The sequence below is a fragment of the Myotis daubentonii genome, chromosome 8, assembly GCF_963259705.1.
Source record: "Myotis daubentonii chromosome 8, mMyoDau2.1, whole genome shotgun sequence".
Classification (NCBI taxonomy): Eukaryota; Metazoa; Chordata; class Mammalia; order Chiroptera; family Vespertilionidae; genus Myotis; species Myotis daubentonii.
Window position 1 is genome coordinate 38,656,021 of NC_081847.1, and position 13,719 is coordinate 38,669,739.

At 39.8% G+C, this 13,719-nt stretch overlaps 1 protein-coding gene across 1 annotated transcript in view; it reads right to left on the minus strand.

The window, feature by feature from the left end:
* RBL1 (RB transcriptional corepressor like 1) overlaps positions 1-13,719 on the minus strand; it is an 89,574-nt gene that overhangs the window by 22,578 nt on the left and 53,277 nt on the right. Inside the window, exons 15-16 of the mRNA XM_059706087.1 lie at positions 8,957-9,223; positions 7,962-8,173 (exon numbers count right to left, since the gene is read on the minus strand). Coding sequence (XP_059562070.1) covers positions 7,962-8,173; positions 8,957-9,223 — 479 coding nt within the window. The remainder of the gene's footprint in view (positions 1-7,961; positions 8,174-8,956; positions 9,224-13,719) is intronic.

Sequence of the window (13,719 nt, forward strand, 5' to 3'; positions counted from 1 at the left end):
TCCGCCCTGCTCTGTTCGGGACAGGGGAAGGCGCCCCAACCCCCTGATCAGCCCTGCTCTGTGCCTCATAGGGGGGAGCTCCCCAACCCCCTGATCGCTCTGCGGCTCTGTGTGTGACAGGGTGCAGTGCCCCAACCCCCTGATCGGCCCTGCTCTGTGTGTGACAGGGTGTGGTGCCCCAACCCCCTCCCCCCCCGCCCCCCCCAACGGGTCCTGCTCTGTGTGTGACGGGGTAGAGCCATAACCTCCCCTTTGGCCCTGCCCTGAGTGTGAGAGTGGCGGCGCCCCAACCCCTCTGATGGGCTCTGCTCTGTGAGTGACAGGGGCCAGCGCCCCAACCCCCTGATTGGCCCTGCTCTGTGCGTGACAGGGGGTTGCGCCGCAACCTCCCCATCGACCCTGCCTTGAGTGTGATAGGGGGCGGTGCCCCAACCCCCCAATCGGCCCTACCCTGAGCGTGACTGAGGGTGGCATCGCAACCTCCTGATCCTCCCTGCTCTGTGCATGACATGGGGCGGTGCCCCAACTCCCCAAATGGCCCTGCTCTGAGCCCGACCAGGGGCTGCACCTAGGGATTGGGCCTGCCCTCTGCCACCCGGCAGCAGGTCTAAGCCAGCAGGTCGTTATCTCCCGAGGGGTCCCAGACTGGGAGAGGGCACAGGCCGGGCTGAGGGACCCCCCCCTCCCTCCCCGAGTGCACAAATTTTTGTGCACCGGGCCTCTAGTGCTATAATAAAAGGGTAATATGCAAACTGATCTTAACAGCAGAAAGACTGGGAATGACTGGTCACAATGACACACACTGACCACCAGGGGGCAGACGCTCAATCCAGGAGCTGCCCCCTGGTGGTCAGTGCTCTCCCACAGGGGTAGCTCTGCTCAGCCACAAGCCAGGCTGATGGCTGGAAGTACAGTGGTGGTGGTGGAAGCCTCTCCCACCTCCTCAGCAGCACTAAGGATGTCCGACTGCAGCTTAGACCTGCTCCCCGCTGGCAAGAGGACATCCCCTGAGGGCTGCCGGGCTGCCAGAGGGATGTCTGACTGCCAGCTTGGGCCCGACGCCCCAGAGAGCGGGCCTAAGACAGCAGGTGGACATCCTCCGAGGGGTCCCAGACTGCAAGAGGGCATAGGCTGGGCTGAGGGACCCCCACCCCCGGGTGCATAAATTTTTGTGCACCGGGCCTCTAGTCTATATATATAAAAGGTTAATATGCTAAATGTCTGATCATGACCGGTCGCTATGACGTGCACTGACCACCAGGGGGCAGACGCTCAATGCAGAAGCTGCCATGACATGCACTGGCCATTTACAGAAAAACGGCACTGTGGACTTGGTGTCCACAAAGCAACACTCGGCTTCCCCCAAGTGGGACACAGCCTCCGCCACCACCCCAGATGACAGCCCCCCAAATTGCAGCCAATGCTGCCGAGACCCCATGGCGCAAAATGCGGCCCACAACCCAGCCCAGCCCAGTCCGGAACGGTGCCTGTGGGCACCAGATAATGACGTCATGTAGCAACGCCAGGCTTCTTCTACCTAGCGACTAGCCTCCTTGGAGTTTCTTCAGCCCAGGAACTGGACTTGCTATATAGCCAGGGGCAAACACTTTACACTTTAACCAAATGTCTGTGAAGCGTTTTCCTGTGCCTCATCTCATTTGATCCTCACAGAAGTCCTGGAGTAGCTAGACAGGAGACTAAATGGAATCCTATTTTCTTTTCATTAGCTGGAAAATGGAGATTTAGAAAGCTTAGAATCTTGACCTGACTGAAAAGTAAGACATGGTGGACCTTGAAAATGACTTCAGGTTTTCTCACTGTGCAGAATATAGTCAAGCACTGCCACAGTTAAATATTTTACCCTTTGTTCTCCCTGTGTGATCTACAATAATAATCTGCTTTGTGTTGACATTTACTGCTGTGTTGCTGATAATTACCTGAAAGAGAAGTTGGGGTGCTTCACTGGGCTGGAAAAAGTTTAGCTAAATCAGAAAGCAGGTCTAATTAAGCAAGTTTATCTATATATATAAAGCTCTTGCTGGTGCCAATTGCACGTGTGTGTTTTGATCTGTCATTGTCGATTGTGAATTTGGTTGACACTTGTATTATAGAGAAAGGGCAAATAGCGATATTAAAATATTTCTTCTAATTAATTTCCTTTCAATGTGCACTAATTTGTGCGCTGGGCTAATAGTAATATATAATTAAGTAATACTTTTTATGTCTTTTATAGAGCTCATTCAATGCCTTAAAGATATGCATATTCTGGGAGGCTTCTGATGCTAACACAAAATTCACAGTAAATCCTATTTAGGCATAAAACACCAGCATCACACCGAGTTCAGCATGTTTAGTAGTTGCAATTTATTCAAGAAATGGTTATTTTAAATTAATTATAGATATGGATATCCTATTCCCTTTAGGATAAAATTTTTCTAGCTTCCAATCTGTATTAAGTAAACTATAATTAAATGGAAAAAAAGGACAGGCTAGATTCTGAAATAAATTATGAATTAAAAATTCAGAAATAAAGGCTTACTTTTCTTAATTTTAGATTCATTATCAATGGCGGTAATTTGCCATTTTGAAAATTAAAAATAGGAAATGAAGCCCTGGTCAGGTAGTTTAGTTGATTAGAGTTGTCCTGATATACCAAGATTGAGGGTTCAATCCCCAGTCAGGGCATATACAAGAAGCAACCAATGAATGCATAAATAAGTGGAACAACGAATTAATGTTTCTCTCTCTCTCTCCCTTCCTTTCTTTCTTAAAAAAAAAAATCAGTAAGTATAGGGAATGATTAGGGAAAAGGCTTCACTTGAAATTGTTTTTAAAACAGGCCTTAGGCATAAGAGGTGGGCGGTAGTGGGTAGAGTAGAGAAGGCAGTGGGAGGTAGAAAAAAGGGCAAGTCTCTCAAGAAAGATCACGAAAAAGACTAGAAGAAATAAACTTAGAGTTGCATCAAAAGATAATTTGGAAAAATCATGAATTTCTTAAAATTGTAAAGTCTTACACCTTAATCACAATGTAAGAAGAAAACAAAAAACATTGCCTTCTTTTTCTTTACAATTCTTAAGAATGGGCTAGCCAGGCATTTAGCTGTGGATTGAAGAATTATCTTCCATTTCTAGAATTTTTATTTTTTTAAGTAGAGTCATATTTGCTTACAAATATCTGATATACATGTAAATAAAGTAATTTAAGCTTATCCATATGATCTAAGATGTAACTGTCCCACAATAAACTCCCATCTAAAACAATATAACACAATGGAATTTGAGTAAATTACAGAGGACGATCAATTGCGTATGTTATATAAGAAGTTATATAAGAACATAAGCTGACAGAAAACATAAGTTTATCAGGAAAGTAAATCAAACCAAATGAATATGAGTCTAAACACAACTCACCAAGATCATAATGTTCTCTTAAGAAGTCAAATATGTTGTTGTTGTTGTTTTTAATCCTCACCTGAGGATATTTTCCCATTGATTTTTAGAGAGAGTGGAAGAGAGAGGAAAAGGCAGAGAGAAATATCAACGAGAGAGAAACACATCGATTGGTTGCCTCTTGCCTGTGCCCTGACCAGGGCCCAGGCTGGGAGGAGCCTGCAACCAAGGTATGTGCCCTTTTCTGAAATCACATCCCGGACCCTTTGGTCCGCAGGCCGACACTCTATCCACTAAGCCAAACTGGCTAGGGCTCAAATGTTTTTTAAAAAGACTAAAAGTACATTACCTGATACTAATGTTACAAAAAGACACTATAAGAAAACTACAGACCAATATCTCTTCGATTAGTAACGTGAAAATCCTTAAAAAAATACTGGCAAACTGAATGTAACAGCATACACTAAAAGGATCTTATGCTATGACCATGTAGGATTTATTCCTTGAATATAAGGATAGTTTAATACATGAAAATCAGTGTAATATATTACATTATTAGAATGAAGAAAATATGATCATCTCAATGCAGAAAAAGCATTTGACAACATTTAACACCCTTATGTTATAAAAACACTCAACAAACAAGGAATAGAAGAAAACATAATATATGCCATATATGAAAAATCTATAGCTAATATACTCAAAGTGAAACAATGAAAGCTTTTCCTCTAAGAAACAAGACAAGGATACCCTACTTCAGCACTTCTATTCAACAAGTATGGAAGTTCTAGTCAGAGCAATTAGGCAAGAAAAAGAAATAAAAGGCATCCAAGTTGGAAAAGAAGTGAAGTCACCTCCACTTGCAGATTACATGACTTTATGTGTAGAAAACTGAAAAACCTTAAAAAGTCCATAAAAAAATTATTAGAAAAAATATATTCAGCTCCAGCTGGTTTGGTTCAGTGGATAGAGCATTAGCCTGTGGACTAAACGGTCCTGTGTTCAATGCCAGTCAAGGGCACATGCCCGGGTTGTGGGCTTGAACTCCAGTAGGGGGCGTGCATGAGGGAGCCAATCAATGATTCTCTCTCATCACTGATGTTTCTATCTCCCTCTCCCTCTCCCTTCCTCTCTGAAATCAATAAAAATATATTAAAAATAAATAAATCAACAAAATTGCACGATATAAAATCAATACACGAAATTACTTTTATTCCTACATCACTAGCCATGAACAACCCAAAAAATGGAATTAAGAAAATGATTCTATTTATAATAGCATGAAAAAGAATAAAATAAACTTAACCAAGTGGGCAAAAGTTTATACACTGAAAACTACAAAACATTACTAAAAGATAGAAAAGATACATAAATAAATGGCAAAACATCCCATATTCATGGATGGAAGACTTAACATTGTTAAGATGTTAACACTACTCAAAGCAATCTACAGATTCAATGCAATCCCTATGAAAACCTCAATGATGTTTTTTGCAATAATAGAAAAATCAATCCTAAAATTCATGGAATCTCAAGTTACTGAAAAGCCAACTAATCTTGAAAAAAGAAAAAAGAAAAAAAGAAAGAAAGAACAAAGTTGGAGGGCTCACATTTCCTAATTTTAAAACTTTCCTGATGTCAAATAATCGTGAAAAAGAAAAACAAAGTTGAAGGTCTCACATTTCCTGGTTTCAAAACTTTCCTGATTTCAAAATAATCTTGAAAAAGAAAAACAAAGTTGGAGGTCTCACATTTCCTGATTTCAAAATTTTCCTGATTTCAAATAATCTTGAAAAAGAAATGAGGTCTCACATTTCCTGATTTCAAAAATTACTATGAAGTTACAGTAATTAAATGTATGGTACTGGCATAAAACAGACATAAAGAGGTCAATAAACAGAATAGCCCTGAAATATATTTGAATGAGCACTGACAAGGGTGCAAGATCATTCAATGGGGGAAAGAACAGTCTTTTCAACAAATGGTGCTGAGAAAACTGGATATCCACATGCAAAAGAATGAAAAGGAATCCTTACCTTACACCATATACAAAATTAACTTAAAATGGATCAAATACCTAAATATAATTGCTAAAACTATAAAACTGGTAGGAGAAAACTTCATGATTTTGAAATGGGCAATAATTTCTTAAATATGGCACCAAAAACAGAAGACAACAAAACAGATAAATTGAACTTCATCAAAATAAAAAACTTTTGTGCATCCAAGGACCTGACCAACATGTGAAAAGGCAACCTACAGTATGGGAAAACATATTTGCAAATCATATATTCAATGGGGGATTATTATTCAGAATATACAAAGAACTTCTGTAAGTCAACAACAAAAATCTCAAATGAAAAATTGTCAAAAGGGCCTTAGCTGGTTTGGCTCAGTGGATAGAGCATTGGGACTGAAGGGTCCTGGGTTGATTAGGGTCACGGGCACGTACCTGGGTTGCAGGCTCGATCCCTGGCCCTGGTTGGGTGTGTGTGCAGGATGCAACCAATCGATCGATGTGTCTCTCTCATATCAGTATTTTTCTCTCTCTGTCTCTCCCTCTCCTTTCCACTCTCAAAAAATCAATGGAAAAATATCCTCGCGTGAGGATTAACAAAAAAACAAAAAAGGGGAGGGGGAATGGCAAAGGACTTGAATAGACAATTGTCTAAAAAAAGATATACAGAGACAATAAGGACATGAAAAGATTCTCAACACCACTAATCACTAGGGAAACACAAATAAAAACTACTGTAATTCATACTCATTAGAATCGCTATTAAAAACCCTAAAAATAAGTGTTGGCAAGAATGTGGGGAACTTGGAATCCTTGTGTAATGTGGCAGGAATATAAAATGGCACAGTCACTGTGGAAAATAATATGGCATTTCTTTTCTTTTTTAAATATATTTTATTGATTTTTTACAGAGAAGAAGGGAGAGGGAAAGGAGAGGGATAGAGAGTTAGAAACATCGATGAGAGAGAAACATAGATCAGCTGCCTCCTGCACACTCCCCACTGGGGATGTGCCCACAACCAAGGTATACGCCCTTGACCGGAATCGAATCTGGGACCCTTGAGTCCACAGGCCGACTCTCTATCCACTGAGCCAAACCGGTTAGGGCGGCATTTCTTTAAAATATTAAAATTTAGAATTATTATTCCACTCTTGGGTATATATCCAGAAGAACTGAAAGCAGAGATTTAAATAGGTATTTGTACACCAATGTTCCCAGAAGTGTTATTCACAATATCCAAAAGGTAGAAACAACCCAAATGTCAAGCATATGTGAATGGATAAATAAAATATTATACTGTGTATGTATATATATAAAATGGAATATTATTTAGTCTTAAAAAGGCAGGGAATTATGACACATGTACAACATTAATGAACCTTGAAGACATTATGCTAAGTGAAATGAGCCTGTCACAAAAGGACATATTGTATGATTCCACTTATATGAGGTAGCCAAATTCACAAAGACAGAAAGTAGAATGGTGGTTACCATGGTTTGGGGAGGCGGGGAGTGGGGCAGGGAGAGAAAGAGGAATGGGGAATTACTGTTTAATGGATACAGAATTTCAGGTCAGGAAGATAAAAATATCCTGGAGATGGATGGTGGTGAAAGCGGCACAGCAATGTAAATGTACTTTTAATGACACAAAAATAGTTAAAATCATAAATTTCATGTTTATATATATATATATATATATTACCACACACAAAAAAAAGAAAGCTAAAGCTACCGTGTTATTCAATCTTTCTTGCACTGATTAAACAAGATCTTTTTATTTATTTATTTTTAAATATAGTTTTTAAAAAAAATATTTTATTGATTTTTTACAGAGAGGAAGGGAGAGGGATAGAAAGTGAGAAACATCAATGAGAGAGAAACATCGATCAGCTGCCTCCTGCACACTCCCTACTGGGGATGTGCCTGCAACCAAGGTACATGCCCTTGACTGGAATCGAACCTGGGACCCTTCAGTCCGCAGGCCAATGCTCTATCCACTGAGCCAAACCGGTCAGGGCTTAAATATAGTTTTATTGATTTGAGAGAGGAAGGGAAATGGAGAGATAGAAACATCAATGATGACAGAGAATCCTTGATCAGCTGCCTCCTTCACACCCACTACTGGAGATCAAGCCCGCAACCAGGACATGTGTCCTTGACCGGAATTGAACCCGGTATCCTTCAGTCCACAGGCTGACACCCTATCCACTGAGCCAAACTGGCTAGGGCTATTTTTATTTTTAAAAAATATATTTTTTTTATTGATTTCAGAGAGGAAGGGAGAGGGGGAGAGGGAGAGGGAGAGAGAGAGAGAGAGAGAGAGAGAGAGAGAGAGAGAGAGAGAGAGAGAAAGAGAAAGAAACATCAATGATGAGAGAGAATCATTGATTGGCTGCCTCCTGCCTGCTCCACCAGAGATCAAGCCCACAACCCAGGCATATACCCTGACTGGGAATTGAATTGTGACCTCCTGGTTCATAGGTTGATGCTCAACCACAGAGCCATGTCGGTAGGGCTAAATGAAATCTTCTTAGATGCTATGAAAACACATACCTTTCTATAAAACAGTGCTAAGGACCCCGTTCTCTTTGGTCTGCTTATTCCAGTTGGATGTACCTCTTGTGCTTTAGCCAGATGGGTTTGTTTTGGAGAAGCACCAATTAATGACTGAGCAGTAAGTGATACAGGACTCTCAACTTTGGACTCCTGAGTTGTGTTCACGGAAATTGGTATCAGTGTGATCTCTCCAGCATCATTTGCAATACCTAAGTGTATAATACAAGCAAGAGTTCTTTTTTTAGCAAAAGCTGCATGTATTCCAGAGAGGCTATCATTATGTCTACCCATTTATGTGTGTAAACATATAAATATGTTAGGGAAAAAAAAAAGAAAAGCTACAAAATAGTAATTCTAGTCTATAACATTATTTTCTATTTCTGCTCTGTTTTGTTTTGAGCTCTTAAGGAGACTTGTTAATTAAAAAAAAAATTCTTGCTCAATATACTCATTTGTAAAGCTAAGAAAATAAGTCCTAACAAGAAGAGTAGTAAATTTATAAAATGTGAAAATTAAAAAAAAAAAAAGGGTACAGGTTCAAAACAAAAGGTGGAGCACAAGATTTTTAGGGCAGTGAAATTATTCTTTATAATACTATTATGTTTGATATGTCTCATTAGATATTTGTCAAAATCTATAGAATATATAATATCAAGTAAACCCTAATATAAACTTTGGACTTTGGATGATGATAATGTATCAGTATAGGTTCATCAATTGTAACAAACGTACTATTATGGTGCAGGAATGTTATGGAAAGGGAGTCTGTGTGTAGGGGAGGGGGAAGAGGGTATATGGGAAATCTCTGTACCTTCCACTCAATTTTGCTATAAACCTAAAACTGCTCTAAAAAATCAAAATTAAAAAAAGTAGTCTTTAGGTTCAAGAAAAAATACTGTGTTAGCAAGGCTATGTGATCCAATACAGTAAAGACATTTCTTAAATTTTATCCAACTCAGAAAAAATATAAAATAAATTCATTGAAATGTTACCATGCAATGGGATTGTAACTTTATGTCCTGTTGTCCCTGTTACTATGGCTGTGGCCATTGTTAAAAGACTTTGCCCAGGTGAAATGGATATATTTTCAGCAGTAATGCTTGAAGAAGGAGCAATTTTCAATTTTCTTCCTTCTGTTATGATCCTGTCCATAAGCATTTCCTTTGGGGGGTCCTCCCCAAAAAGTCTTCTCTTAGCACTCCCTGCGGTAGGAGAACTGTAGCGTTCATGGACAGAAATTGGAGACAATGGTTGCATATCTAGTAAAAAGAAAAATAAATTTAAAACAGTTTGATATGTATTCTAAAATAATGAACCAGGTTCATTATGCAGTCATAAGATGAAGTGGTGGTACACGCTGTAACATAGATATATCTTGATATCTGTCCTCATATCAAGTCAAGTGTTAGAGAGAGGCCTGAAATAAATCCTTACAATAAAATGTGAAAATGATAGCTCACCCTCTGGTTTCTTGAACCTCGCCTACATTAAAGGAGCAAAATGTTAAGGGTAAAGTAGAAGCTGAGAGGGAGAATGAGGTGACCCCTAAATTTAAGTAGTAGTCAATTAGCTTCTGTCTCCCGATCTTATCTAGTAAATAACACTTAAGGAAAAATCAGTTATTTGGTTCACAGTCTTGCCTTCACCTCCCATACCCTCACACTTCTAGCAGTTTAAGGCAATGCTGTAACTTTCTAGTTTAGTAGATACAGAATCATCTATACCAGTGGTCAGCAAACTCATTAGTCAACAGAGCCAAATATCAACAGTACAACGATTGAAATTTCTTTTGAGAGCCAAATTTTTTAAACTTAAACTATATAGGTAGGTACATTGTTATTAACTTAATTAGGGTACTCCTAAGGATTAGGAAGATCCACACTCAAGGGGCCAAAGAGCCACAGTTTGCAGACCACGGATCTATACTAATAAAAGGGTAATATGCTAATTAGACCAGCATTCATCCGGATGTCCTTCCGGACAAAGCCATGGTGGCGGGGGCTGAGGCAGAGGCGGTTAGGGGTGATCAGGCTGGCGGGGGAGGTCAGTTAGGGGCACCAGGCTGGCAGGGGAGGGCAGTTCAGGGCAATCAGGCTGGCAGACAGAGGCGGTTAGGGGCAATCAGGCAGGCAGTCTGTTGAGTGTCTGTTCAATATAGCTCATATCAAGTCTAGTAGGAGAGAGAGGCCTGAAATAGTCCTTACAACAAAATGTGAAAATGATAGCATATCTCCTCTGCCTATATTAAAGGAGCCAAATGTTAGAAGTAGAAGTTTTATATCTCCAGAGTCAAGGCTCAATATTATTGTTTTCTAAGGCTTTTCTATTATTTGATTCTCAGGCAGGCAGAGAGGCTAGGGGCGATCAGGCAGGCAGGTGAGCGGTAAGGAGCCAGTGGTCCTGGATTGCAAGAGGGATGTCCGACTGCCAGGTTAGGTCCAATCCCAGAAGTCGGACATCCCCTGAGGGGTCCTGGATTGGAGAGGGTGCAGGCCAGGCTGAGGGAACCCTCCCTTCCATGCACAAATTTCATGCACCGGGCCTCTAGTATTTTATAAGATGAAAATGAGTAAAGCTGATAAGTCTATGCTTAATGTGATTTAATCTGAGAGTTGACAGTAGTATGTTGATTAAAAAGAAAGTTAGGGTATAAACTATGTCTCTCCACTAGGTGCAAAGGTTCTTTTAGCCTCCTAAAACTCTACATCTTTGTCTTCTTTTTAAAAAAATATATATTTTATTGTTCTTTTACAGAGAGGAAGGGAGAGGGATAGAGAGTTAGAAACATCGATGAGAGAGAAACATCGATCAGCTGCCTCTTGCACACCCCCTCCTGGGGATGTGCCTGCAACCAAGGTATATGCCCTTGACTGGAATCGAACCTGGGGCCCTTCAGTCCGTAGGCCGACACTTCATCCACTGAGCCAAACCAGTCAGGGCAACTCTACATCTTTTTCCACAATCTTCCTCATTTCCTCCAATCCATTGTTTCTATTCAGGTATATAATATGTTATTAAAGTAAAAGCTTATTATTATTTATGTTTACTTTCACTAGATAATTAGACAGCCATGTAGTCTATTTTCAAAATATGCTTATAAAGTATAAAACTTACCTCTGGCAATAATGACAGCTCTCTGTACTACTGAAGGGAGTGGGGAAAGAGTCACGGCTTAATAAATATCTCTCCATAATCCTGGGGTTATGAAAGCAGCTCTGACTCCTGTCCTCAGTTAGCAAGTGGAAAGTTCTATTGTTACTCCTGTTACCCCTTAACGGGACTCTACCTGGATGTCTTACATCTAAGAAATCCCGGCCCTTGAATCTGACTAGGAATTTTCAAAGCTGACATTTCAGACGAGATCGGGCGCGTTCAGGGTGGTATGGCCGTAGACCAAAGCTGACATTTCAAAGGAGGACTCACATTATAGCCATGAAGTTAGCTGCAAACCCCTTGAAATAATCTTTTCCTTACACAGCACTGGGAAAGCTATAGTGGACACTCAATAAAAATTTAATAATATGTTATTAGGTTTTTATTGAGTGTCTGTTCAATATAGCTCATATCAAGTCTAGTAGGAGAGAGAGGCCTGAAATAGTCCTTACAACAAAATGTGAAAATGATAGCATATCTCCTCTGCCTATATTAAAGGAGCCAAATGTTAGAAGTAGAAGTTTTATATCTCCAGAGTCAAGGCTCAATATTATTGTTTTCTAAGGCTTTTCTATTATTTGATTCTCATGCCTAAATCTTTATAATAACTTTTTCCTCTAATCATAAAAATAATATATGACCTGAATGTTCACAGCAGCATTATTCATAACAGCCAACAAGTGTAAATAATCTCAATGTCCATAAACTAATGAATACACAAACAATGTCCACACAATAAAACATTATCCAGTCATAAAGATGAAGTGGTGGTACATGTTGTAACATAGATATATCTTGAAAACATGTTAATTGAAGGAAGCCAATAACAAAGACCACATATTAAACAATTCCATTTATATGAAATGACCAGAATAGGCAAATCCATAGAGATAAAAAATAGCTCCAAGGCCTTAGGGGAGAAAGAACTGGAGAGTGATTGATATTAGGTATGGGATTTCTTTTGGAGGTGATGAAAACATTCTGGAATCAGACAATGGTATAGTTGTATAGTCTGGTGAATAGTCTAAAAACCACTAAATTGTATACTTTTAAAGGGTTTATTTTATGGCATGTGAATTATATCTCAATTTGAAAAATTCACTGAAAAAAATACAAACAATACTAAAAACTGTAATAAAGAAAATAACACTCACTCAAAATCCCTACACCTAGAAAGAATCACATTTTGGTGACCATTCTTCATGATTTTCTCAGATCTCTAGCTGGGTGGCAAATACACACACACACACACACACACACACACACTCTTATACATATAATATACATATAAATTATAGCCAAAGATACATACATAGACAGACAGACACACACTTCATGTTTTCTATAGTTCCAATATGCAGTTTAACAATAGCCCTAGCAAAACAGTTCAAATTTCAACGTTCAGTTGACAAGGTATATTAACTGTGAGTAACTGTATAAACTAAAAACTTCAGCCCATAAATCATTATATAAATAATAGCTGTGCATCATGATCAGTGATCAATCATGTCACTTCTTTGTCTGTCGGTGATTGGTCAGGGCACATATGTTATCCAATTCATGCAGACAACAAAACATATACCAATTTATGCTTCCTTATCCCCCAGTGGTAAACCCACACAACGTTTTATAAACAGACAAATGAAAGAGGGAATCATCAGGAAAAAAAAAAGATGAAGGTCCAACAAATAAGTAAAAAGTGATAGTGCTGAAAATGAAATTAAAATAAGAATGTCAAGAGCTGCTTGTGTAGCCCACCCCCATCCAAGGAAAAGCAGCCTCCTGATCACCACACCCTCTGTCTGAGGAACAGCAGCTGTGTGTGAAGCCTCCCCCCACCACCCAGAGGAGCCACCACAACTGTGAACAGCACCCACCAGAGGAGTTGCTACCAACTGAGGAGCAGCCGTTACCACAACTGCCCGAGGAGCAACCGCAGCCCGAGGAGCCACTGCCACCCAAGGAGCAGCCACTGAACGACTCAACATCTAGAAATGGCGGTACGATCAAACATGGGTAGACAAAGAAACCCCCAAAGGAAAGAAAAGAAGGACTCGCCAGAAAAGCAGCTAAGTGATACAGAGGCATGCAACATGACAGAAAAAGAATTCAGATTAAGAGTCCTAGAGTGCATAAACTGGATGGAGGAAAAAATCTTTATGCAAGAAGCAAGAAGAAACCGATGAAAAAAATCAATAAATTATGTAAGAACCAAGAAGAAATGAAGAGTGATATAGCTGCAATAAAAAACACCATTGAAAGTTTCAACAGTAGACTAGGAGAAGCGGAGGAACAAATTAGCAAATTAGAAGACAGGGAAACAAAACACACCCAAACTGAACAGGAATTGGAGAAAAAAATTAAAAGACAGGAGGAGAGCCTAAGGGAGCTATGGGACAACATGAAACGAAACAATATACGAATAATACAGGTGCCAGAACAACAGAAAGAGGAACAAGGGCTAGAAAACCTATTTGAAGAAATAATATCAGAAAACTTCCCAGAGGTGGGGAAGAAAAAAATCACACAAGCACAGAGAGTCCCAAACAAGGTGAACCCAAAATGACCCACACCAAGACACATCATAATTACCATGGCAAAT